This window comes from Peromyscus californicus, unplaced genomic scaffold (genome assembly GCF_007827085.1).
Source record: "Peromyscus californicus insignis strain IS unplaced genomic scaffold, ASM782708v3 Scaffold_6__1_contigs__length_162567912, whole genome shotgun sequence".
In the NCBI taxonomy this organism is placed as follows: domain Eukaryota; kingdom Metazoa; phylum Chordata; class Mammalia; order Rodentia; family Cricetidae; genus Peromyscus; species Peromyscus californicus.
The window spans coordinates 53,922,804-53,948,160 of record NW_026294584.1 but is presented as its reverse complement, the minus strand read 5'-3'; the positions used below and the strand labels follow the sequence as shown (position 1 = coordinate 53,948,160).

The 25,357-nt window shown below is 40.6% G+C and overlaps 1 protein-coding gene across 1 annotated transcript in view; it reads right to left on the bottom strand.

The window, feature by feature from the left end:
* Positions 1 to 25,357, bottom strand: part of Mgam (maltase-glucoamylase) — a 253,858-nt gene that overhangs the window by 71,640 nt on the left and 156,861 nt on the right. The window contains exons 116-124 of the mRNA XM_052721491.1: positions 25,142 to 25,258; positions 15,517 to 15,634; positions 8,742 to 8,818; positions 4,511 to 4,634; positions 4,296 to 4,405; positions 3,881 to 4,035; positions 2,964 to 3,135; positions 1,833 to 1,932; positions 950 to 1,062 (exon numbers count right to left, since the gene is read on the bottom strand). Of these exons, the coding sequence (XP_052577451.1) occupies positions 950 to 1,062; positions 1,833 to 1,932; positions 2,964 to 3,135; positions 3,881 to 4,035; positions 4,296 to 4,405; positions 4,511 to 4,634; positions 8,742 to 8,818; positions 15,517 to 15,634; positions 25,142 to 25,258 (1,086 nt within the window). The remainder of the gene's footprint in view (positions 1 to 949; positions 1,063 to 1,832; positions 1,933 to 2,963; positions 3,136 to 3,880; positions 4,036 to 4,295; positions 4,406 to 4,510; positions 4,635 to 8,741; positions 8,819 to 15,516; positions 15,635 to 25,141; positions 25,259 to 25,357) is intronic.

Here is a 25,357-nt window from a genome sequence, read left to right as displayed (position 1 = left end):
TCCTTGTTCTCTCCATCCTGCCTAAGAAATAGTCTCATCTGCTGTCAAGATAGGTTTTGATATATAATTTATTTATTCAAGAGAGTTCTCTATGGGCATTCCCATGGGCCCGTCTCCTAGACAATTCTAGGTTCTGCCAACTTGACCATTAACACTAACCCTCATAGTTGGTGCTTTGTTTTGTTGCTGAGTGGTGCTGAGAATAGAGGCCAGAGTCTCATGTATGGCAGACAAGCCCTCTACCACTGAGCTAGAACTCTGGCCCTGAAAACCAGTAATATTCATTCATCCAATAATCTCTTAATGTTTACAGTGTCATAAGGTCCCTCATAAGCACCAAGAGTACAATGACACAAAGCCAACAGTATTCCTGGCTTCACGGAGCTTGAATGGTGTAAAGATGACTCATGTAACTGCAGATGGTGGCGTTTGACAATGGTGAAAGTGTAACACCTTATGACTCAAGAGTGTGATGGGTGAAGAAATACTGTATGCTTGAAGTATTCAAAACTCTGAGCATCTCAAGCCAATACTCTAAGAAGAACCCTGTCCCATATTATTCTAAGAGTCCCTGCCCCCTAATCAGAAGTTTTCTCCCATTTCATATAATTCCTTCCTTCTTATTTATTTATTTGTTGATTGAATGCACTTTTTGGATTTGTGGACTTGGGTCCTTGGAATAATTATACCCAGAGGAACAAGAGATGGACAATGGGCATGCCTAGCAAGCAGAATTAAGCTTTCGTTGGCATTTCTCAAGGCTTCCTGTATGGTGCTTACAGTAATGCAGAAAACATCCAGTCAATTCACCAAAGAAAAAATGAAATACTTGTAAGCTCAGCATTTATATCCATAATATGTACTAATAGTTTTAACATTCTTCTTGTTAACTCAAACAAATAGATGATAAAGTAGCAATAGCCTCAGAGTAGGGAGGGCAGACTCATACCTCCAGGTACTCCTGAACTACTTGCTCTGGCGAGTTCCCCAGGAAGATGTAAAAGTCAAGAATGCCCCCAGTTGTGCGGTAAGTGATGGCAGGAGCAGGCTGAAGTGTGGCCTCTGGAAGGTTAAAAATGAATGATTAGAATCTTCTGAAAATACACCTCTTGGAAGCTTGAATAGCTTAAGTTGTCACAAATTCTGTTTCATTTTCAAGAGAAAATGAATCACATCCATTCACTTTATCTGAATTTTGTTAATTTGAACAAGATACCCATCAAATGTGAAATTTTGTCTTGTTTCATATTGCTTATAAGGAAAAAGAGAAAATTTTATTGTTATCTGGCTATATTAGAATAAATTTCTATGATATATGAGTGGTTTAATCCAAATGAAAAATATTGTGGAAACTTATCAAGGAAGTTTGACATATATATGCACACACACATATATATGACAGTTACATTTTTTAAATCAATAGTGCTTCTTGGCACATACTGATTAGAAGCTGAAGGAAGATGGGTGTAGAGTGAGGCTGAGACACAATGCACAAACACAGTCTGCTGCCCACAGGCAGACAGAACAACACATGCTCAAGTCTACAGGTATCTTTGGAGTATGTACATCAATGGATGCTATTATCCACACAATGTCTGGAGAAGCATCCCATCAGAGGAAGTCCCTGAAGGAGGTTTAGGTCAAGTGTCTCTAAGTCTGAGCTGGATCTCTGAACAGCTAAACTGCTGTCAGGTCCTAGTTTCAGTAGAAGCACTACATGCAACACATGACTATTATATGAGGTTCTCATGATAAAGATAATCCTTAAAAATAAAAACATCATATCTAAATCTATTTCTATCCAGAGAAGATTAAAAAAAAGTACTTCCTACCCATAGCATTGCTGTTCAACAGAAAAACTCCCAAAGAAGCCCCACTGGTATCTTCAAGGCACAAGAAGAATGTGTGTGCTCCATAAAGATTAACCATTCCCTGTCAACAAGAAAGGAAAAATGGAAGTAACAGGATTATGTGTTTAAAATATTTATCCTGAAACACACCTTTAATTCCAGTACTTAGGAAACAGGCAAGAGGATAAGTACTTTTAGGTCAGCCCATGCTACACAATGAGTCCCATGCCAGCTTGATCAACACAACAAGGCTCTGTCTCTAATAGACAAACAAATAAATAATAAATGTGACTCACAGGACCAAAAATTCATGAATATACTTGCTCAACATTTAATCATGTTATACCAAAATGGCATTATCATAGTAAATGGGGAAACACAATATGGTGCACGTATTCAATAGAATGCTATTCAGAAAGGATATACTGCAATAATACAGCTCAAAATGTTACATGAAATGGAAGAAACAGCCAATACTGCTGTCTTTGAAACATGCTGACATGCAATACAAGAACAGTTAACGAGGAACTTTCCATCTACTGACTCCACTGAGAATGGCCCTCGATTGATATTCTACTCTACTAGTTACTAAAGGGAGAAAGTATCACTTTTGCAAAAGCATTTTCTTCTCTTCTTTTTGTGATAATGGTATGGAATCCAGAACCTCACATACACTTAAATATAACTTTCTACTACTAACATACTCAGTCCTTTTCATGGTTTTAATTTTGAGACAGGGTCTTACTAGTAGCCCAGGTTGGTCTTGAACTTACTCTGTAGGCCAGAGTGGCTTTTTAGTTGCAAGCCTCCTGTCTCAGCCTCCTGAATAACTGTGATTATATGCTTGCACCAAGAGGCCTGGTTGTTTTCTAATATTATCTTGTTTATCTTATTATCATTAAATTCTATTTTTCCAAGAAAGTTTTTTTAAAAATTTCTGTATTTCTAATTTAAAAATCTATTAAACTCAAGAACAAGTAGTCCCCAAAACAAATTCATGTAAATTGTGAAAAATAAGACATAGCCGGACTTTTGTCAGCCATTTTTGGGAATGGAGGGTGAGTATTCTCGGCTGTGAGCTATGAACAGTGGTCAGGGTAGGCAGAGCCTCACCTCTGTGGGAAGGGCATCCCTGGTGAAGATGGGCCAGGTGTTCCAGCTCATGTTGTGGAGGTACTGCTGGTGTACGTGTTCCCCCAGCCCATACACATTGGAACTGGGCAGTCGGAAAGACAGCTGCAGGTACTGCTGGTCAAACTGGAGAGGCCCAATGCCTGTGTCCAACCTGGACAATGGGGAGAGAATAAGAGTCATAGAAGCATTCTGGCTCTGCAGAGAGCTGAGTCTGCCTCTCCACATGCACTCAGAGATGAGTGACCTCAGATTTCAGCAACAATTTTCATGCTGCCTCCAGGGTGTTCTCATGGTATCATCAACTCTTCGAATTTAGTAGAGCATCATAGGATGGGACTCCATCATCACAAGTTTATGACTGGAAGAAGAACCGAAGTGCAACTTGACATCTCCAGATACAACTGTGGATGCTAAGTATCGCTAGCCCAGGTCCCTCTGGAAAAGCAGTGAGGTATATGGCCTTATAGGACACAGGTGACTGGGGACTTGCTAGTATCAGGATTTGGGTGCAGATTTTCTTGACATTAGTATTCATATTTCATGCCATGCAATTTTTGTTGTAAGCCCAAATTGGTGTTAGGTAAGATTCAGAGGTAATGATACTTTGGTAACTCAAAACAACAAAATTCCCTAGTCCATAACGTATGAGAACCATAAGCATGTGTGGATACTTACTATAAATGTATATCTGAAACTTAGTAAGCAGTATCATTACAGTTTCATACTCTTTGCTTTACAATCATAACAGATTGTCATTGTTAATTAGGTATGGAACTAATTTTGCATTTTTCTGAGGTTCAAATCCATTTCTGTGTCTTACTCATCTTGCTGTATAAGTCAGGATGAGTTACATGGGGACTCTGTATTCAAAGATGGACAAAGAGTGTGGAGCTCACAAGACTCTATTGTTGCTCTTCCGCATTATTCGGATGCTGAAGGGCTTATCGATGACCTCTACGTAGTAGCTCAAAACAGACTCATCGGCAGTCCCATTCATGAGGTTGATGTTTTCATGAGGGACTTCATAGCGCATCTCATTGAAATCAGTGATCTGAGAGAAGAAAATAGAATTCTGAGTAAGACCACTTCCTTGTAGTGCTGTGGAAAATGCTGCTTTGGAAGCAGCAGCCCATGAGAATGCCTCCAAACCTTGGCCCTGTAGATTTTGGTTTCTGAAGTGAAATCATCCAGACAGTGTGTCCTGTCAAATCAAGTCAAGATGCCTGCCTGTCTCCTCCAGAGACGCCTTCAGAAAGGAGACCTCTGCACTATCTATAGAGTGTTGTATGCAGCGGTAAATTCCTTACTAACCTTAAAGTGAAAACGATTGGATGTCTGGTACTCAGCTGTCAAGAGGGCATCCATGATATCATTTCCAAAAAGAGATGGAGATGAAACTTTTTTCAATTGAGCAGTCAACCCTAAGTTAAATGAATGAGGGCAAGAGACAGTATTAGTTTTCATTTAGCAGCTACCTTGGCTGGACCACAAACAGTGACTTCCTGGGACCATCGGGCAGTGCTCACCTTTGCTTGTATTTGTAAGGACATTGGTGACTTCATAACCCCAGTTCCTAGGGAAGAAGCATGCAGGGACTTTGGTATCTGCCACTGGATTCCAGCAGCATTTATACTGCCATCGACAGACATCCTATAACAATAGAAAAGAGCCACCATTACATAAAATAAAGAAAGAAAAGTGTTACTTACCTACCAATTTACAACCCATGTTATGCCAAGGAAGATTTGAGATAGGTTATAATTAAACTCACCCATGTGTTCATCCTCAATTTATTCACACAGTTATCTAGCCATACAACACACATTCTAGATTTACCAGAGAAGAAATTGGTAACACAGATAAGGATATTTAGCTTGTGTTTCACTAAACTAACTGTTTAGTTGGAAGCCTAGACAATTAAAATAGTAATGATGGCATGATGAGTTGAGTGTTCCAAAGCAAGGGAAACAGGCCAACCATTTCTCCCCGGCTAGTAGTCTAGGTGGGGTGGTGAGGCATTTTAGGAAGGTAAGAGGTAAATCTGTTCTTAAAGCACCAGGGCAAGTTAGAGAAAGCAATGGACATGGCAAGACCAAGAGATGGGCACACATTAAGCTGTTGCCTTGATTTTAAGGAAGGAATTTGGAAGTAGAAGAAAAATATGAATGGACTCCACCATTTTGTTATGTACACAGCTAGAATGTCTGACTCTTGTGAAAAGAATGCATCTGGCATGGGTTCTACTATAAAGATTAAGATGCTATCATACCATTGTTTATTTCCAAATACTACTGACAAGAGTTTTAGGTGCCAATAGATGTAATTGCTCTGAAAAGCCAGAATGACTTTTATAACTATAATGTAAATATTTATGGAGAAAATCCTAGCATTTCTAACCATACAGTCTTTTGAAATATGCACACACTTATTATTCCAGATTAAACAGTCCCCACCTTGTTCTTTTCACATAAAAAAAAAACCCTGCAGATTAGAAGAGAAGGACTTTGGGTATCCCAACTGCCTCTGGGGCAGACACTGAGAACCTCTACCACCTCTGAAACTGAGGTCCATGAAGCCCCAAAGGTCAGTTTCACTGCCGTAAACTATGTCAAAGTCTACAGGCTTCTATAAAGAACAATCAATATTCAGTTAAACATAATCTTTATGTGTGCAATCAGTTCTGACAGTTTCTTTCAGCCCCACTTACCAAAGGTCAAACCCTGGAGATGAGTAATTACCAATAAAGCAAACTCTGTGTCCCTTTCATACATTGCTTCCCCATAATAGCTTCCTTTGTTTTCCATCTCATTTCTTGCTAACCAGAAAGCCCTCCTAAACTCATGTCTGGACTATGGGTGTTGACTCCCAACCAGTCTCCTTTTCCCCACCCCTACCCCCATAATACCATATAACCCTAAACCATGTCCCTAACTTATCTCCCAAATAGATTCTGTGCCATTTGTCAATCAGATAAAAAAAGCTAGAAGAATTTAAGAAGAGACACCCGACAAGGAAATCACCTGGAAATCAGCTAGCTCACCCCTGTGTGATCGAGCATTGTGGCAACAGAGTTTCTGATAGATGATTAAATTCTATTAACAATGTATACAACTTGTTTCAAAATCAGGAAATCTTATTTTTGTATATATTATTTTACCACACTATTTCCTATGCTTAGATAAAAATTGGACTTTATATAGTTTAATTTTCTAAAAGCTACTGTGATTGAATTATTGGCTTTAAAAAATGATCTCAATACTTATTGAGATTTCAGAGAGGGAAAAAATTATTTTCTTTGTGTGTGCATGAGATGAAAAAGAAGTGAAATATATATATATATTTAAAAAACTAAAATTATCTTTGTTTTCAAAGAACATTACTGTATTACAAGACTTCAAAAAGTTCTACATAAAGTAGAGGAGAATCAAGAAGTAAATTTAAGAAAACTTCTGGTTGAAAATCAACTTCCAATCTATACTAATAATAAGCAGAAACTTTCCATCTAAAAATAATATTTAACTGGATTAAAACATTAAATAATTTTTTAAAATTAAAGCAATGGGTAGTGTGCACACTGAAGAAAAGAGTGATTTTGTGGATTTATAAGAGCTATTCCAACCCTATTGTAACTACAGTAGTATGAAAGGACAGAAGAGCCACTTAAAAATCAGATAGCAGAAGCCAGTCCACACTTACAAACTATGTTCTTTTGGTGAAGGCACCACAACTATCCAGAAATAAAAAGCCATATCTCACACTTGACAGTGCTTCCACAGGCAGTCATCACTGCAGATTCAGGGTGAGGCCCAGTGGAACTCCACAGGAGTGAGAGGGGTCAGCGATTCACAAGGGCTTGAGTGGAGGCTGCAGGCCCAGGATGGAGACCAGATCTGACTGAGGATAATTCCCACAGCCACACAGACAGTTCTATAACCCATACAGGGGCCAGAGAAAGCCACTGGCCTGGGGTTGGGACTAGCTGGGACCCAGGGTAAGGTTTATAGGGTCACATGGAATTCCACATCTCTCAGAGCAAGCTACAGACCCAGGCAGGAGGCCTCAATGGACCTGGACAACTCTTTTGACTGTCAGTAGAAAACTCTGGCCCTAAACACCACCTCCACAGAAGAAAACGACACCCGTCCTACTACAACTTGGTTCTCTCCTGAACACTGTGAATTCTTTCACTGAGAGAAGAAAGGAGGTTCAAATTTAAGAAAAAAGAACATTCCCTAACGTTTGTGCAACAGTAGGGTTTCTGACCATCGTCACTTATGTGAATACGTCTGGAAAAACTACAAAGTGCAGTGGAGCTTATGAATGAATGATAAACAAATGCTAAAACAAAGCAGAAGCATCATTTATTTGTTCAGGATGTAACTATAATTAGTATCTCAAATTTAAAAAATTAAGAAAAACTTTTTGAGAAATGGTAGCTAGCAAGTTTAAGTTGATTAACAATTAAACAATAAATAATGATAATTTGAATTAAAGGTAATACATATAAAATAGTCATTAGTAAGAACATCATTATAATCAAAATAAGCATCAGCTAGAAATACAATGAATTCTATTTGCAATAAAAACTGAAGCTATGACTGGGTAGTAGTGGTGATGTACACCTTTAATACTCACACTCAGGAAGCAGAGGCAGGTGGATCTCTGTGAGTTCTAGGCCAGCCTGGTCTACAAAGTTCCAGGCCAGCCAGAGCTACACAGAGAAACCCTGTCCCCAAAAAACAAATAATAAATTTGTTTTTCATCAAATTAACAAATAATAAATAAACAAATATTAAATAAATAATAAAATAAAACCCCTAAAGCTATGAAATACCCAGAAAGAACTTCACTATGACAGAACTTCACAATAAAACACATATTAAGGACAACACACGCACACAAAAATGTATGATTTCCTTTAATCCCAATACTCAGGAGGCAGAGGCAGACAAATCTCTGGGTTTGAGTCCATCCTGGTCTACATAGTGAGATCCATGACAGCCAGAGCTACAGATAAACTCTATTTTGAAAAACCATAGAGAGATAGATAGATAGATAGATAGATAGATAGATAGATAGATAGATAGATAGATAGATATAAAAATAAAAGAGAGACTGTGTATCTCTCTATAGTAAGAAGATATACTAAGATATCAGTTCTTGGAACCTAAAACTTAACACAGTACTAATTCCTACTTAAATATAACAATACTGGATAGAGACTGTAGAATACAGGCTACAGAAATGAAGTCCAAATATACACCACTATTACGACGTAAGTCAACAGCAACTACAAAACAAGGATCAAATATTTGATATTCTCATGGGCATCACCCAGGAGGGAAATCTGCTCTTTCACACGTGTCCATGGGGAGCTCAGTTGCCAGTTACTCAACTTCAGAGGCCCTTGTTACATGGGGGGTAACAAGTACTTAGTCAACCACACTCACATGCTGGCCCACTTCTAGAGGAACGGTAGGCTAGTGCACAAACATTTGACCTCTCCAAGGTCATCCCACACCTGGAAGTGGCTCCAGCATTGGTCTTTTCCTTCTCCTTCACACTTTGGAACTTGTCTGCACCTGCACCTCACTTTCTAGCCTTTTACTTCTTTAGTGCATGTGTTTATTTTATTAACATCAGGACAAGAAATTCCAGACCCACAAGACTCACCCACCATTTCTCCCTTCCCAATTAACATACTCATTTATTTAAAATAAAACCCTGTAGGCTACCAGCAAGGACCCCATGGCTGACCTCTGTCACCACCTGGCCCGGTGCACAGTCTATCCTTTCTGACTCAGCGATGTTTGGACACTCAGGAGTAAAGGAACCTGTAAAGAGAGTTGAGACCAAAGTTGGTACTTGTGGTATAATCACAGGTACAAATTCTAGGTCTGTTCTCCAATCAAATCACTGGCAGCTGATACCAATATTTGTACATAATCAAATCACTGGCAGCTGATACCAATATTTGTACATAATCAAATCACTGGTAGCTGACACCAATATTTGTACATAGTCAAATCACTGGTAGCTCATACCAATATTTGTGCATGATGTTCACTTCTTCTAATGTTAAATCACTTATTTTTTTAAATTAGTTGGTTGACTTTTTAAGACATATAATCCTCTGACCATACATTCAACCCCTTAAAACATGCAATTCTATATGTGCTACCTAGTTTTTTTTATGTCAATTTGACACAGGCTAGAGTCATTTCAGAATGATCTCAATTGAGTAAATGTCCCAAGATAGGCCTGTGAGCAAGTCTGTAGTGCATTTTCTCAGTTAGTGGTTGATGTGGGAGGGCTCAGCCTATTGTAGGTGGTGCCACCCCTGGGCTGGTGGTCCTGGGTGCTATAAGAAAGCAGACTGAGTAAGTCATGAAGAGCAAGTCAGTAAGCAGCACCCCTCCATAGCCTCTGTACTAGCTCCTGCCTCCAGGTTCCTATCCTGCTTGAGTTCCTGCCCTGACTTCCTTCAGTGATGGACTGTTACCTAGAAGTTTAAAACAAAACAGGTTCTTTCCTCATGAAGTTGCTTTTGGTCACGATCTTTATCACAGCAATAGAAACTAAGACACTGTGGTTTTCCTTAGTTTTTACAACGTTGGAAAAGCATTAACTACCAATAATTCTAGAACACTTTCATCAAACCCAGAAGAAATCACACAATTATTAGGGATCTCTTTCTATTCACCTCTTCTTCTGGTTTCAGGAAAATACGCATCTATTTTCTGTCTCCTTGTATTTGTCGATGCTGGTTATTTTAAATAAACAGAATGTGTCTCTCATGGGCTTTCCAATGTTCTTCCTTGTATCACTATTTCATTCCCTTCGATGGGTAAATCATATTCCATTATGCAAACATAATACAATTGATGAACATTTATGTTGATTCCACCATGTGTGTGACTGTTACACATAATTCTCTTCTGCAGCAGTTTCTGTGTGAAAGTGTTTGGTTTATTGTTTTTGTTTTTGTTTTTGTTTTAGTTCTCTTAGAGGTTACAAGTCTGAAAATGGAATTGTTGAGTCATTCTTTAATATTGTCTACAAACTACAGAAGTGGCTGCATCATTATTTTCCTCTTGGGACTATATGAAGACTCCAAGATTCTGTGAACTAAGGTCATCACTAGCTACATATTTTTTATTATAGTCAGCTCAATGAAGAATAATCTCATTGATAGCTTGTTTTCTCCAAATAACTAATGATGCTGCATATGCTTTCTAGTCTTAGGGTCATTTGTAGATCTTCTATGGAGTATGGTTTAATTATATTCTTTGTTTATTAAAAATTTGCTTTTCTATTTATGAACCATGTTTTTTGCATTATTATTATTCTTAGAGAATTTTATACAATGTATTTTGATCATTTTACCTCCAAAACCCCTCCCATACTACTTTTTCTAGTCTTTCTTCACTACCGACCCAACTTTGAGGTTTTTTTTCCCCCCTCCCAGAAAATCCATTTTTGTTGCCCAGCTATTCTTGGACTAAGGCCTGCCCTACACTGTGGCCAACCTAACAAAGGTATCTCATTAAATAAAGCTCTCTCTCAAAAAAGAAAGAAAGAAGGAAGGAAGGAAGGAAGGAAGGAAGGAAGGAAGGAAGAAAGAAAGAAAAGAAAGAAAGAAAGAAAGAAAGAAAGAAAGAAAGAAAGAAAGAAAGAAAGAAAGAAAAGAAAGAAAAGAAAGAAAGAAGAAGAAAGAAAGAAAAAGGGCTCTCCCTTCCATAGCAACAACTATTGAATAGCAAGAACTCCTCAGCTAGTAGTGGCATTCTGCGCCCGCTCCCCCACTCCATGGTGGAATTTTTGTCTTTGTCTTGCTTGAGTTTACATGAGTCTTGTGCATGCTCTCAGAACACTGTGAGTGCCCATGTGCAACCTCTATGTTGTGTCCTGAACTGACTGTTTCTTTGAAGTCTCTGGCTCGCTTACAATCTTTCTACCTCCTCTTATGCAAAGTTCTCTGAGCTTTGGTGAGAGCAGTGTGATTTGTCCATTCCACTTTGGGCTGAGCATTCCACAATCTCTTATCTCTGTACATTGCCCAGTTGAGGGTTTCTGTGTTAATTGCCATCTAGTGCAGGAAGAAGCTTCTCTCATGAAGGTTGAGTAATGCACTGATTGATCTATGGGTATAGCAACGAGTCATTAGGAGCCATGTTAATAACTACATCCACTTAGAAAAAGAACAGTGTTAAATGAGTTGTAGTATTTCTTATGTATTCTAGATGTTCAGTAGTATCATATGTGTCATTTGAAAATGTTAATATATTTCCTGTGGCCTATGTTTTTCTCTGCTAGATAATGTCATTTAAAGGCCAAAAATTTTCAATTTTTTGTAAATTCCAATCTGGCTATTTCCCTCTATCCCTTTGGTTTCTAAACTTGAGTTTCAGTTATTAAACTGAGGATTTGAATATTCTTATATATGTCTTGTTTGCTAAAAGTTTATGGTTTGAATTCTTCCATTTATGTCTTGGTCTATTTTTTCATTAATTTCTGCATATATTTCTAGGTAGAAACCCACCACCATTTTTCTATTGCATGAGTATATCCAGTTGAATTAGCCAGTTGATTTTTGGTTTATTTGTTTATGATTGGGTTGTTTGTCTGTCTATTTATTTCTTTGTTTGTTTTCAACAGATTCTCACTCTGTAGTCCAGGCTGACCTGGAACTCATTATGTAGCTCATCTGATCTTGAATTCATGGCAAGCTCCTGCCTCTGCCTCCCATGCTGCAATTACAAGAATGAGTCACCATACTGAGCTTTAACTTTAATTTTATTCCACCCATTTCAGTCAACTGTAAAACAGAATGGAAAGATATTTCTGATATTACTTTAAATGTACACTTTCACTCAAATTTAGCGTTATTGTTTTAGTTTTATCAACTTAATTGAGCCTTTCTTCCACTTAACAATAACAGAGTCAGAGGCTTTATGAGCTATCCAAACCAGGATTTCATCCAGTTCCAGGCAGCAGTTACTGTGAATATAACAGGGAATATAAACTCTCCAGTGCCTTTGTTCACTGTTTTAGAAAAGATTCCATATATCTTTCTATTATTTTATGGCTCTGTGGGAGGCAGTTAAAACTGGATTAATGATTTATTTAAACATGAAGTCTGACACTACAAAATCTTGGAAAAATATGGAAATAACATCATAATTGACTCTGCAAACAACGTAGGCAACAAAAGCAATTAGACAAATGGGACTATACAAAATCAAAAGTCTTCTGAGTAGTGGAAACCATCAAGGAAGGGAAACAGCCACACAGAGAAAGTGAGAATCTATGTGCATATGTAATCCAGATGCCTGATAAGAAGTTAGTTTCCCCCAAAATGACTAACTTGCTTTAAAATTAGATAAAGATACTGATTAGTATTTCTCCAAAGAAAACCTACTGACGGCCAACAGATGCAAAGGATGCTGAACATCACTGATTGCCAGGGATTTGAAAATCAAAACCATTGTCTCATCATAGCAAAGGTACCATCTCACATAAGTTCATTTGGCTATGACCGAACCAAAGACAAGATGGCTGTAGATGAGAATGTGAAAAACTTAAATCCTGTGTGCTACTGATAAAGAATTAAAAACAAAACTACCACATGATCCTTTAATACCACTTCTGAACACTTAGAGGTCTAGATCTTAAACAGATGTTACACTTGCATATTAACTGTGGCACTTTTCACAGTGGCCAAGATGTGCAGACATCTTCCATGCCCAGTGAAGGTTGAATGGACAAAGAATGTATCATAAACAGTGAAATATATGCAGTCTTGGGGGAAAGAAAGAAGTCCTGTAACATGCAACAACATTTCTGTTTTCAACTCATGGGTACACAGCTTCAAAAAATATCAGAGAAGAGTCAATTTTGTAACAACATTTAAAACAGTTAACTGCTCTGGATGAATCAGAGTGTGTTTTAACATGAATGAGCACGTGAAATTCAATTTCATACTAAGTAAAAGAAGAGATACCTATACTAAGTAGTAATCTATTTTGTTATTTAAAACGTCTCAGAGAAGTAGGAAATGGGCTCAAGATATATTCCACAATGGCCTTCCAACTCTCTTTGATAATTGCAGTTTTTCCTGGAAAGTGATGCCATGTTCACTATTGAGAGAGGAGTGAAGGGGAGGGAGAATGGAGAGAAAGAGAGAAATAGGGAGAGATAACTGGAATTGGGGAGCATCTAGGGGGCAACGTGGAAACCTAGCACTGTGTAACCTTCCTAGAACCTATGAAAGTGACCCTAATTTGGAGGATACAAGCCATCTTCTGTAACTAGGCAAGGCCTCCAGTGGTGGGACTGGGACACCAAGCCAGCCACAGAACCTTTGATCTATAACCTGTACCTGACCTGCACAATGTACTCGGAGCAATGGTGGCTGAGAGCTTGTGGGAGTGGCCAACCAATGACTGGTCTAAACTTGAGGCCCATGCCACAAGAGGGACCCCCATGCCTGCCACTGCCTGGCCCAGAGGCCTAGGATAGAACCAAACATGACTGGAAAAAAAGTCAATGAAATGACTTCTAATGATATTCTGCTGTACTCATAAATCTGTACCTAGCCCAATTGTCATCAGAGAGGCTTCTTCCGGCAGCTGATGGGAGCAGATGCAGAGACCCACAGCCATACATTAGGTGGTGCTGGGGAACCTCCAAAGAAGAAAGAGAGAAAGGACTGTAGGAGTGAAAGGGATGGAGGACACCAGGAGAACATAGCCCACAGAATCAAATAAGCAGGGCTCATAGGGGAAATGGGAAGGACTCACAGAAATGGAAGCAGCAATCACGGAGCCTGCATGGGTCTGAGCTAGGTCCTCTGCACACACACTGCAGTTGCTTAGCTTGAGGTTTTTGTGAGACTCCTAACAGTAGGAGGAGGGGGTTCTTTGATTCTTTGGCCTACTCTTGGAACCCTTTTTGGTCCTACCAAGTTGCCTTGTCCAGGCTTGACATAGGGATTTGTGGCTAGTCTTATGGTATCTTGTTATGCTGTGTTCGGCTGATATTACTGGGAGGCCTGCTCTTTTCTGAAGGGAAATGGAGGAACAGTGGATCTCGGGAAGAGAGGAAGTGGGGGATGCTGAGGGGAGTGGAAGAGACTAAGAGGAGGCTGCGGTCACAATGGGTTGTATAAGAGATAAATAAATAAATAAATAAATAAATAAATAAATAAATAAATAAATAAATAAATGGAAAAAAGGAGGGTGAGAGAGAGAGAGGAGGAAAGACAAAGCACAGGCGATCCTGCAGTCAGCACAGCCCATCTTCACTGTGTGTCTAATCTACAGCGGTGAAGCACAGCCCATCTTCACTGTGTGTCTAATCTACAGCGGTGAAGCACAGCTCATCTTCACTGTGTGTCTAATCTACAGTGGTGAAGCACAGCTCATCTTCAGCTGTGTGTCTAATCTACAGTGGTGAAGCACAGCTCATCTTCACTGTGTGTCTAATCTACAGTGGTGAAGCACAGCTCATCTTCACTGTGTGTCTAATCTACAGCATGGAAGAACTTTCTAAAACAGAATCCCCACATTCAAATTTCAGTAACATAGATCTTTATTTTATGTTATTATTGCTGCCTTTGGGGCGGGGGGACATGGGATCTCATATTACAGTGTAGCATGGAACTCACTACTATGTAACCCATTGTACTAAAAAATGCATGCCACTTTTACTTCAGCTTCCTGAGGAAAACAATTGTTTATATTATATATAGTGTTATATAAGCTATTTTATTATTTAAAATACAACATTTGCATTGACAAGAGGGTTACTCTGATGCTTCTCTATGTGTAAATGCCTGCATGAGTGTGTGGGTCGGGAAGAGAGATAGAGAAAGGGAGGGGAAGTTTCAAAGGCATCTGTGAAGAAATTTCAGCTGTTTCAGTCTTGATACAGGTTAGAGGCTAATGTTAATTGATGCACAAGGCTGGCTTCATTGGCCCTCCACTTCCTCTGAGCTAATGTCCATTTCCATGGTGATGGAGTTGCCACTGCTCCTTCTCATCAAGAGCTCCATTACTTATGAATCTATACTGCAGAATGGGCATCAGGTGAGCCTATTTTTGCATTCTATTGAAGCTGCATCAGATGGGCTCAGAGTGCCCAGAATATCATTTACATCCATTGTTTAGTTGCCAAAAAGAAAGAAAGAGAGAAAGAAAGAGAGAGAGAGAGAGAAAGAAAGAAAGAAAGAAAGAAAGAAAGAAAGAAAGAAAGAAAGAAAGAGAGAAAGAAAGAAAGAAAGAGGAAAGAGGGAGGGAGGGAGGGGAAGGGAGAGAGGGGAGGGAGGGAGGAAGGAAGGAAGGAAGGAAGGAAGGAAGGAAGGAAGGAAGGAAGGAAGGAAGAAAAGAACACTTATCTTGAAGATTGACTTAAATGAATCACGGAGAAAGATTTTGAACAGCTTGATGTGGGATGATGATGAATGAATAAAATGACATCTCTGGCATTCAGAGGGGACTTCCTTTGCCCATCCTCCAAGTGTGACACCCACCATCACCCTTACCTGAAGGGTTCTCCAGCACGAGAAGTAATAAAAGGATGTCTACTGCCAATACAACTATATTGAAGATGATCAGAAGGATTTCCAATATACTGAGCTTTCTCGCCATCTAGACAGAAACAGAAAATCAGGTTAACATAAACCACAGAGGTTCATCCGCCAGCCAGAGCAGGCATCATGATCAAATAGTCAACACGTGAAACTGAAAATGTGGCTTGGTCATGAAAGTACTTGGTTCAAAACACAAGGACCTATGTTTGGGACCCCAATTGGGCATGCTAGGGAGGCAGAGACAGAAAGATCCTGAGTTCTACTAGCTAGCTAGTTTGGATGAATCTTTGAACTCAGGATTCAATAAGAGAACCTGTTTCAAAATATAAAGTGGAGAACAACAGAAAAAGACACCCATTGTTTTTTTTTTTTTGGCCTCTACATACACATGTTCACATATGTGTATACACCTGCACCCATGTATACACATACACTACACACACACACCACACACACACACACACACACACACACACACACACACACAAAATCAGAGATACATACACAGAAGTCATTGTGTTTTCAAAATAGACTTGATTATCAGCTTTTCTATTTACATAAACCAGAAAAAAAATTGTTTCCATACACGTTTGTCTCCCCAGTGCATATGTGGACATAATATGACACCTTATAAGAATCAGTTATCTAGTTCCACCATTTGGTTACAGGATTGAACTTGAGTCTTTTTAACTGCAAGAGCCAATGCCTGTTAAGCCATCTCACCATCCCAGATATCACTTGTTTTCCAAGGAAAAGCAAATAAAACATAAAGAACTGGAGAGAGAGAAAGAGAGAGAGAGAGAGACAGAGACAGAGACAGAGAGACAGAGAGAGACAGAGAGAGACAGAGAGAGAGACAGAGAGAGAGAGAGAGAGAAAGAGAGAGAGAGAGAGAGAGAGAGAGAGAGAGAGAGAGAGAGAGAGAGAGAGAGAACAAATATACTCAGGATGGAGGGATGATCTTTACACTCACCCCTATGCAGAAGGAACGATGACACAACTAGGGAGAAGAGAATCAAGAAAGAACAATTCCAAGTCTCCTTCCAATTCCCATGGCATGGTGCTGAGGTGCACAGCGAATCACTGAACCTCTAAGAACCTGATAGCGTAAATAAACTTGATCCTGATCCCAGCAGAATGCTTGTGTTGACATTCATAGCACATGGACACATGGACACTTGGTAGTTTTACCTAAGCCTGAGGTCCATGCTTTGGCCTGAGTGTTAAAATGTTTGCAGTGTTCGAGAATGTGCCAACTAGGAATCAAGGACGTGAATGATGTCCCCTTGTTTTCTAACAGAGGGGTGGCTTATCTGGTTGGGCCTGTGTCCCTTCATCTGCAAATTCCAGTTCAGACTGTGGACCATGTCACACATTTTTGCCCTAATTGTAGCAAGTTCAACATCCCCTTATGGTTCCAGGGAACCCCTCACCTCCAATCACTATTATTGTCTACCACACCCACACCTGCGCTCTACCACAGAATTCATCAGTCTCTTGAATTGTTGAATTTTGGGAGTCCTAAACACACTCATTTATTGTTCACAAGCTTATGCCCTTTTCTTCTTGTTTGTTTTTGTTTGTTTGTTTGTTGTTTTGTTTTGTTTTGTTTTTTATTTTTCAAGACAGGGTTTCTCTGTGTGGTTTTGATGCCTGTCCTGGATCTTGCTCTGTAGACCAGGCTGACCTTGAACTCACAGAGATCCGCCTGGCTCTGCCTCCCGAATGCTGGGATTGAAGCCGTGCACCACTGCCACCCAGCCCCTTTTCTTCTTTTACAATATTTTTTGAAATTAAAATATAATTACATAATTTATCCATTTCTCTCTCTCTCTCTCTCTCTCTCTCTCTCTCTCTCTCTCTCTCTCTCTCTCTCTCTCTCTCTCTGTGTGTGTTATACCTATACGTACAATGAATGTGTACAATACCCACTCCTATATGTACACATGTTGAGGCCAGAGCTGGGTATCAGGTACCTTCCTCTCACTTTTGAGAAGGGGTCTCTTCCTGAACCTGAGCCCACTGTTGTGGCTAGACATGTAGGCCAGTAAGCCCTGGGAATCCTCTTGTCTCTACCAGCACCCATCAGGGCTGAGGCTACAGACAGATATATACATTCCATTCCAGCTTTTATGTTGGTGCTAGGGTTCAAATCCTAGGTCTTTGCAACTGTGCCGCAAGCACTTTATCCACTGAGACGTCTCCCAGGCCTTTATGTCTTCTTTTCCCCTTTCTTTTACTTACATGTTGTTGTTTGCTTTGTGGGTTTTGTAAATTGTTTTCTCATGTATGTTCTTTGATATTACTACATTTAAAAGGTGAGAATATAATGATCTGTTGTGAACACCAAGGTCAGACACAGCCCTTAACTGTATGATGCACACACACACACACACACACACACACACACACACACACACACACACACACACACATTTCCATACACCATCTGTCTTTAGGAAAGAAGTTCTGTCACTCTGCCATCCCACATCCAAGGGCTCAGTGGAGATCCCGCCACACTGAAGGCCTCTAATAGCACTGCCATTGCCCGAATGTGTTCAGGAGCTTCTCCAAAGGCATTTACACAATTCGTCAACAGCATGACAGACACAGAAAGGCACAGTATATGGCACCATGGTCCTAAGTGCCATAGGAAGGAAATGTTGTTGGAGAATTTCTCTCCAGCTCCCGCTGCCAAGTCCCGCCAGTCCCAGAGCCCACTTATAAAATAAACACACAGACTCTTACATTATTTAAACTGCTTGGCCATTAGCTCAGGCCTATCATTGTCTAGCTCTTACTCTTATATTTAGCCCATTTCTATTAATCTTTACTTTGCCACGTGGCTCGTGGCTTACCGGTACTTTACATCTTCATTGTCCTGGCAGCAGCTCCAGGCAGTCTCTCCTCTGCCTTCCTGTTTCCTCTTTTCTCCTCTCTGTTAGTCCCACCTATACTTACTGCCTGGCCACTGGCCAATCAGTGTTTATTTATACAGAGCAATATCCACAGCAAGGAAATGCTCCCTGAACCTGTGAAAACCAGCAGACCCACCAATGTCTTGGTTGTGCCTTGGGCCCGAGGAGTCCTTGAGAGCACTGTAAGGTAAGGATGTAGAAGAAACAAGCAAAACAGACTCCCCCTTGATTCTGACCACAAGCCATGTACTTTACATGAGCAAAATTTAACAATGGCATAATTCTGTTTTAAGAGCAAAGGAAGAAATGCAGACACAATTTGGGACATTTGGCTCCTTTCTTTTGGAGGACTTTGGACAAGTCACAGTCTGGGGACAGAAGGAGTGGCCTTTGCATTTTCTCAAACTCTACTCAGTGCAGTAGTATCTGTTTTAAAGAACTTGTTGAGGCATGGGGAACCAATCTAAGCATACACTTTGCAAAGTCCACCTGCTCTTTCAGGAGACCATGGTTTCTGGGGAAAGCAGCAGTCAGAACCTGTGGTGCTCAAAGTGATAAAGGCACAGATCAGTTTAGAACCGGCCATTGGTTGAGCCTCTGCAATTAGGGCTGGTACCCACAGAGGGGCCTTATCTGCCACAAGCAAGTGGCTCAGCTCTGGAATTAGACAGGTGAGCTTAGGACCTCAGCTCTAGCAAGCTGCACTTGACAAGTCACAAGATGATAGTTGACCATCTTAACCCCATACCAGGTAGCTACACATCTCCAGCAGAGGTGACTTTATTCATAACACCCTTTCAGGGTAACCTCAAGGGGTAGGACCACCCTCTAAAACCTTGAAGAGGGATGGCAGGCTTCAGTCAACAGAATTCTTTGGAAGAAGCTTAGGAAGGGTTCATGTTCAGCTGAACTTTACAGATCGCTAATAAAAAAGCGCAATCACGCTGGAGAATGAATAGTCTTGTTTGACCCTGAATGTCTAGGGCAAGTTCCAGGAAATGCAGCAAAAGAATAAAAAGGGAGATGAGGGAGGGAGGGAGGGAGGGAGGGAGGGAGGGAGGGAGGGAGGGAGAAGCAGGGCAAGAAAGGATGAAGGAAGGGACGAGGACAGATAGTGCAGGGTGGGTCAGAGAGTGTAGTACAAGTACCATTGGGAGGCATCTTGGACAGAACAGAGGTCACCTCTGTCTGGGGAGGTGCTGAAGAATGAATGGTAAACAACCTCTAGTCACTGCATTTACAAGCTCACAGCCTAGGGCCCTGAAAGACAGTGCCAGGAGCCACTGGAGAGAGGACAGACTGAGTCCTGCCAGGAGTTCAAGGCGGTGGCTGTTTTCCAGATACCTGACCCAAAGGTCTGGCAGGAAAATACAGACAAGAAGCCCTTGTCTTCAGTGAGAGTCCAAGAAGGGATACCTCTCTTCATAAAATCTAGCTTGCCACCTAAGATCAGAGACCCATTTGTGGCCACAAAAGCATACTTTATTTTTCCCCTAAAAATTACTCAATTCCTTTACTATAGGAGTTTCAGGTTTATTGAACATCCCCTCCAAAAATAAATTGTCATGACTTAGCAGTAAACAGCTATTCAAATTTAGAATAATATAAAATCAAGCAACAGCATAATTAGAACTCAATTTGGTCTTGAAAATACTATGCATTGATTCTTAAAGGTGATCTTTGTATTGGGAATTAAACAGGCCACTGGAGAAAGGCCACCACAAATGAGAATACCCAAGGACTGTCCACAGCCAACTAACTTTTAGCGGTGCACAGCTCAGACTATTGGGGGTGCCAGGTGAGCAGGAAGTCCATCACAGCGTAGGGTACCTTAGAGAGTTTATAGCCTGACCCCACTTCTGGTGCATTCTCTCTGCTTTGTGCTTACAGCTAAGGATGTGGTCTCTCAGCTGCCTCCTTTGGCCACCACGCCTGCCTGCTACCATGTCTCATCACCATAAGGGACACCTGGGTCCCTCTAGAACCATAAGCCCACACAAACTCTCCCTTCTTTACATTGCCTTGGTCACAGAGTTGTTGATAACTATTGGATCCCCAGTCATTAGGTATCCTCCACTGAAGTAATAAGCCAATCAAGCCAAATTAATAAGTCCCGGTTTAATAAACAGAGCAAAGCAACTCCCAGGTGACTCTAGGGAAGGCAGGAGGGAGAGCATATGGCAGGTCTGAAGATCAGGTCTAAAATAGCCTGTAGGCATGGTCTTGAGCAGCCCCAGGGGAGGAGCTGACTGTTGGCAGGCTTTCTGAAGGGTGGGGTCTGGAATATGAGGGCAGCTCCAAGGGAGGGTGCCACATCAACTCCAGTGTCGTCCGTGTGACATGAAAAATTATGTCAATAATAGCGGATGGGAGATATGTGTCCCACGGGACTAAGCTCCCTGGAGGTCCCTGGCAGAGTGCCCGTGTTATGCCTCCTTCTCGAAGGAGACGTGCTTCACAGATCATGAGCTCTCTGGGCTATGGGTTCTGTATAACTGCTTTCCTGATAATGTTCTAATTAATCTATAAAACACAGCCAAAATTAATGAATGCTTGGGTTGTGAACTATGGAGGAAAGGGGAAGCTGGACATGAACCTTATTTAGATATAACAAAATGAGCTATTCTTTAAAGACCCCAAGCCGCTAGATAATAGAAAGTATAATAGTTCAGGCACTTCTAGGGAATGAACACTCACCCACTAGGAATCCTTTAGGAATCCCAACTAAAGTGATTTATGACAAAAGACGTTATCTCATAGAAGGCAGATGGTGGGCCCCCCCATTGAGGAAGTTCAGCATGGAAAACTTAAGGACTACAACAGAACTCCTTCCCCTTACAGGCGTAAAAGTACAAGAGTCCATATTCCAACAGGTAAAAAGGTTTTATATTAAAAGAGATATATGGTAAAGAACTAAAGAAAGACTTAGGGAGGATCTGCAACATCCAAATTGGCTAAATGGGTCATGAGAACCAAAAAAGTAGAAGTGCATAATAAACTAGAGAGCGGTTGAGATAATGATGAAGGACACAGCTGCAACTGCAAAGAAATCTACACAAGTCTAGGGACTGTACTAAGTTTAAAAACACAGACTGATCTTTGGGTCATAAAGTTCTTGTGGGTGAAGGGATATGTCTAGCGCCGATTAATAATTGTGTGCTTGCTGTTTTTTTAAAGATGATGTGATTAAACTATTGCCAAGCTCTTGTTGCTCCTTGTATGACTTGACAGTTTTCTTTTCTGGATATAAACTACTGATTTACAAAGGTAAAATTACAACAGATTCAAACCACTTCTGAGTGTGCTGTCTGTCTGTCATTCGCCGAATCCTTGCCTTCCTGACTACCCAAGCTCTGGTCCCCCTACGGTCGTGGTACCCCCAATGGGCCAGTCCGTGACAGGAGAGGCCATTGCTTGGTGGGCATTCTGAGGGTGGGGTCTGGAGAGGGAAGCTCCAGGAGAGATCCCCAACAGTTTTATCACAGCATCAGAAAAGAAACTAGAACATGGGCAAATCTTTATTCTTTAACAGCATCTAAGCTTCTGTTTCTCTGTACTCTTAGAAATTTCTAGCTCTTACTATGATTGGCCTACGTCTCAACATTTGTTATATAATTTGCAATCTATCCTTATATCTTAACTGAATATACACTCTGAAAAAGGAGCCAAACCTTCATTTCTGTATTGATATTTTGTCTAAACATAGATGTCACCAGGGTTCATCACCTCCCCCCAAAACTTGCACCTGTGACCCACAGATGGACTTCCCACCTCCTCTCGTTCTCAGAGCATCAGTTAAAACTCAAGTCCTTCTGTAAAAGTTCAATTGTGGTTATCTCCATCTTATTCTTACACAATATCATCTCCACAAAGGAAAAGTAACTGTTTTACAGAAGTTACCTCATCTCCCGCCTCTCAGTACAAGCTTTTCTTGAAAACTTATGCAGAACTGAGTCTACTCCAATCTTTCTCCCGATGTTCTCAGTGGAAGATGATTTTCCCCTGTCCAAACTTGATTCTTGCTTTTATTTTCTAGCTCCTCCATAACTGGGCTTCTCAAAAATCCTCCGTCTGTCAAGTCTTTCTTTTCTAGTATTGTCAATCTCCCCCTCCAAAGCTGCTTATTCCGATCCTGGTGTCTCTAGAGTTGCTCTACCCTGTCATTGAATCTGTTCTTCTGTAGCTACTATTTCAACTTTCTTTTTCATTTCCTAGCTATCCTTCCAGAAGGTCACCATTAAGCTGTGAATGTAACTCACCTAGCATGCACAATGCTCTGAGTTCAGTCCTCAGCACAGCACAAACAAGCAGAGTACCGGGAATCCCAACACTGGGGAGGCAGACACAGAAGGGCCAGAAGTTCAAGGCTTTCCTCTACTAAATAGTGAATTTGAAACCAGCCTGAGCAACATCAGACTCTGTCTCCAAACAGAAAACAACAACATAATTCTACACTATTGCACTCTGTCTTTATTGCTTCCTCATGTATTACTGGCACTGCTTGTGCCTCCTGTATTTCACTGAATATAATTTTACCAAGGTCACCAGCATCTAAGCTGCCAAATACAATGGGCACTGTCTTAATCACCTCACCCTACCAAACCGCTCTCTTCTCCTGAAGCATTCCACTTATTGGTGTGCTCAACATTGAATTGTCTACCTACAGTCCTGGATTCTTTTCAGTTGTCTGTTAGTCTACTGTGCTACTAAATGCTGCTATCCCTCATAAGGTTCCAGAGCCCCCTTTTAAACTACCCACCCTCTTTGAGTAGTCTCCATCTTTCATGTGACCCACACAGCACCTGATAACAATTCAACCTGTATTTCTAACCTAGTGATTGAGATTCTTATATTCAGTGATCTGTTACTGTTTCAAGAGCCCCCAAGATTGAACCCAAATGAACATGTTTAAACATAACATGATCCTTCATTTTACCCCAGTCCCAATTCCTACCTGCCAATTCGATACTCATCTAAATATAACTTGCACAAAAAACTAAAATTTCCTTTTTAGACTCCAGAGAATACTTTAAACTTACCTTTTAAAACAAATTTAGTGCTAAAAGGAAGTCACCAATTCAGCTGGACTACTTCCCCCAGTAACTTTGAGTCATGTTCCCAATGGCCCAGCACGGACAGTCATTAGGATTCCTTATAGTCAAGTCTTAATAGTGTCCTAAACTATAGATGCTTTAACCTCATGACAGATGTCTGTGTGACACCTCCGATGGCCAGTTGCTCCGTCTCTTTCCTCCCCTGTGTTCCCAGACACTAAACCACCACTTGTGCAACAATAATAAAAACTCAGTGGGAAAAAACAAGCACTCTAGTTTTTTGTGTTAGTTTTTCTTTTTATCTGACTTTACATTTTCCTTCACTCCTGTCCTTCAGGACAATGTTATTACCATTTATATAAATATTTTCATGTAGGTACATAATCAAGTTTTTAATTGAGGTGTCCTTCAAATTATCATGTGACAATTCAAGACAAGAAATGAGAGTGAGGAGCAATAACCAAGAGATAATTTGCCAAAAGGAGTTTAGGGAGACCTTTAGCCCTCAGAGAAACTGAGCTTGAGGGGTAGAAATTGGAAGGCTTAACTATCCTTATTAACCTCAACCCAACGGTTGATTATCTTCTGCTAAATTATTGAAAAGATTTATTCTCCATTACATATGAATCATATCAGGCTAGGGCTATAGCTGAGTCAACAAAAACCTGGGCTCTTAAGGGGGCCAGGAGTCCAGATCCCAGAATTCAGGAAATGCCAGGTTGGCACGCTGGCTCTCCTGTGATTTCAGCATGGAAAGGTAGAGATGGGATCCACAGAACAAGGTAACTAGCGAGACTAGCTATGTAAGCAAAATTCGGGCTGGACAGAGAGACTCTGCCTCAAGTGAATGAGATACAGGAGTGAGAAAAAAAGATTTCTGATATCAGCCTTGGACGTCTACATGCAGACAGAAGCACATATGCTCACACATATCACATGTGCAGCCACATAACACAAGCATGGACACACGGACACACACACACACACACACACACACACACCAGTAAAGAAGAAATAGGGAGAAATCTGCATCACTATACTCTCATAAATCCTACAACAAACTAAGCAGGCAACCATCATGATACCCATTTTTTAAATCAAAGTTAAAGAATTTCCATATAAGCATGAATAGAAGTAGAACTGAGGCAAGCCTTGAGAGGCAAGCACTGCTTCTTCACCTTGAGTACTTTCTCCACATCCCCTAGACTACAGCGCTTTAAAGCCGAGATTCAAAAAAAAAAAAAAAAATCCTCTAAAGGTGGGATTGAAGGCAAGGAAAAGTCTGAGAGACCCACCCCAAACCCCAAACACTCATGTTCCTGACTTTGTTTCTTAGACACATATCACATAGAAAGGCACACACACACACACACACACACACACACACACACACACACACACACACACACACAGATTCACCGTCTCTCCATTTTATATCTCACCTTTATTTTTCATCCTCTATGAAGAGAAGAAAATACAAGGTCCAGAAGGAAATGGTGACTATCTAAATAACTTCAGAGCAGGAGTCAGAAAATTTACAAAAATGAAGGATCCCATGCACTCAAGTGTTTCTTCCATGGACAAAGCACTCACCTCATTGCTGTCTCGTCGTCTTCTTTGCTGTGACTGTCCCTCAGTGATTCGTAGGGAGCCCTGGGCAAAGGTGAGGAGGCTAATAGAGCTTCCTTCTGCCACAGTTGATTTACTGCCCTATAAAATTGAGAGCAATTGGAGGACAAGAGTGGTAGTCCCTCCTTTGTGTCTGTGTTCATGTCTAATTACTGTGCTTGTCACATTATATTGTGCTCA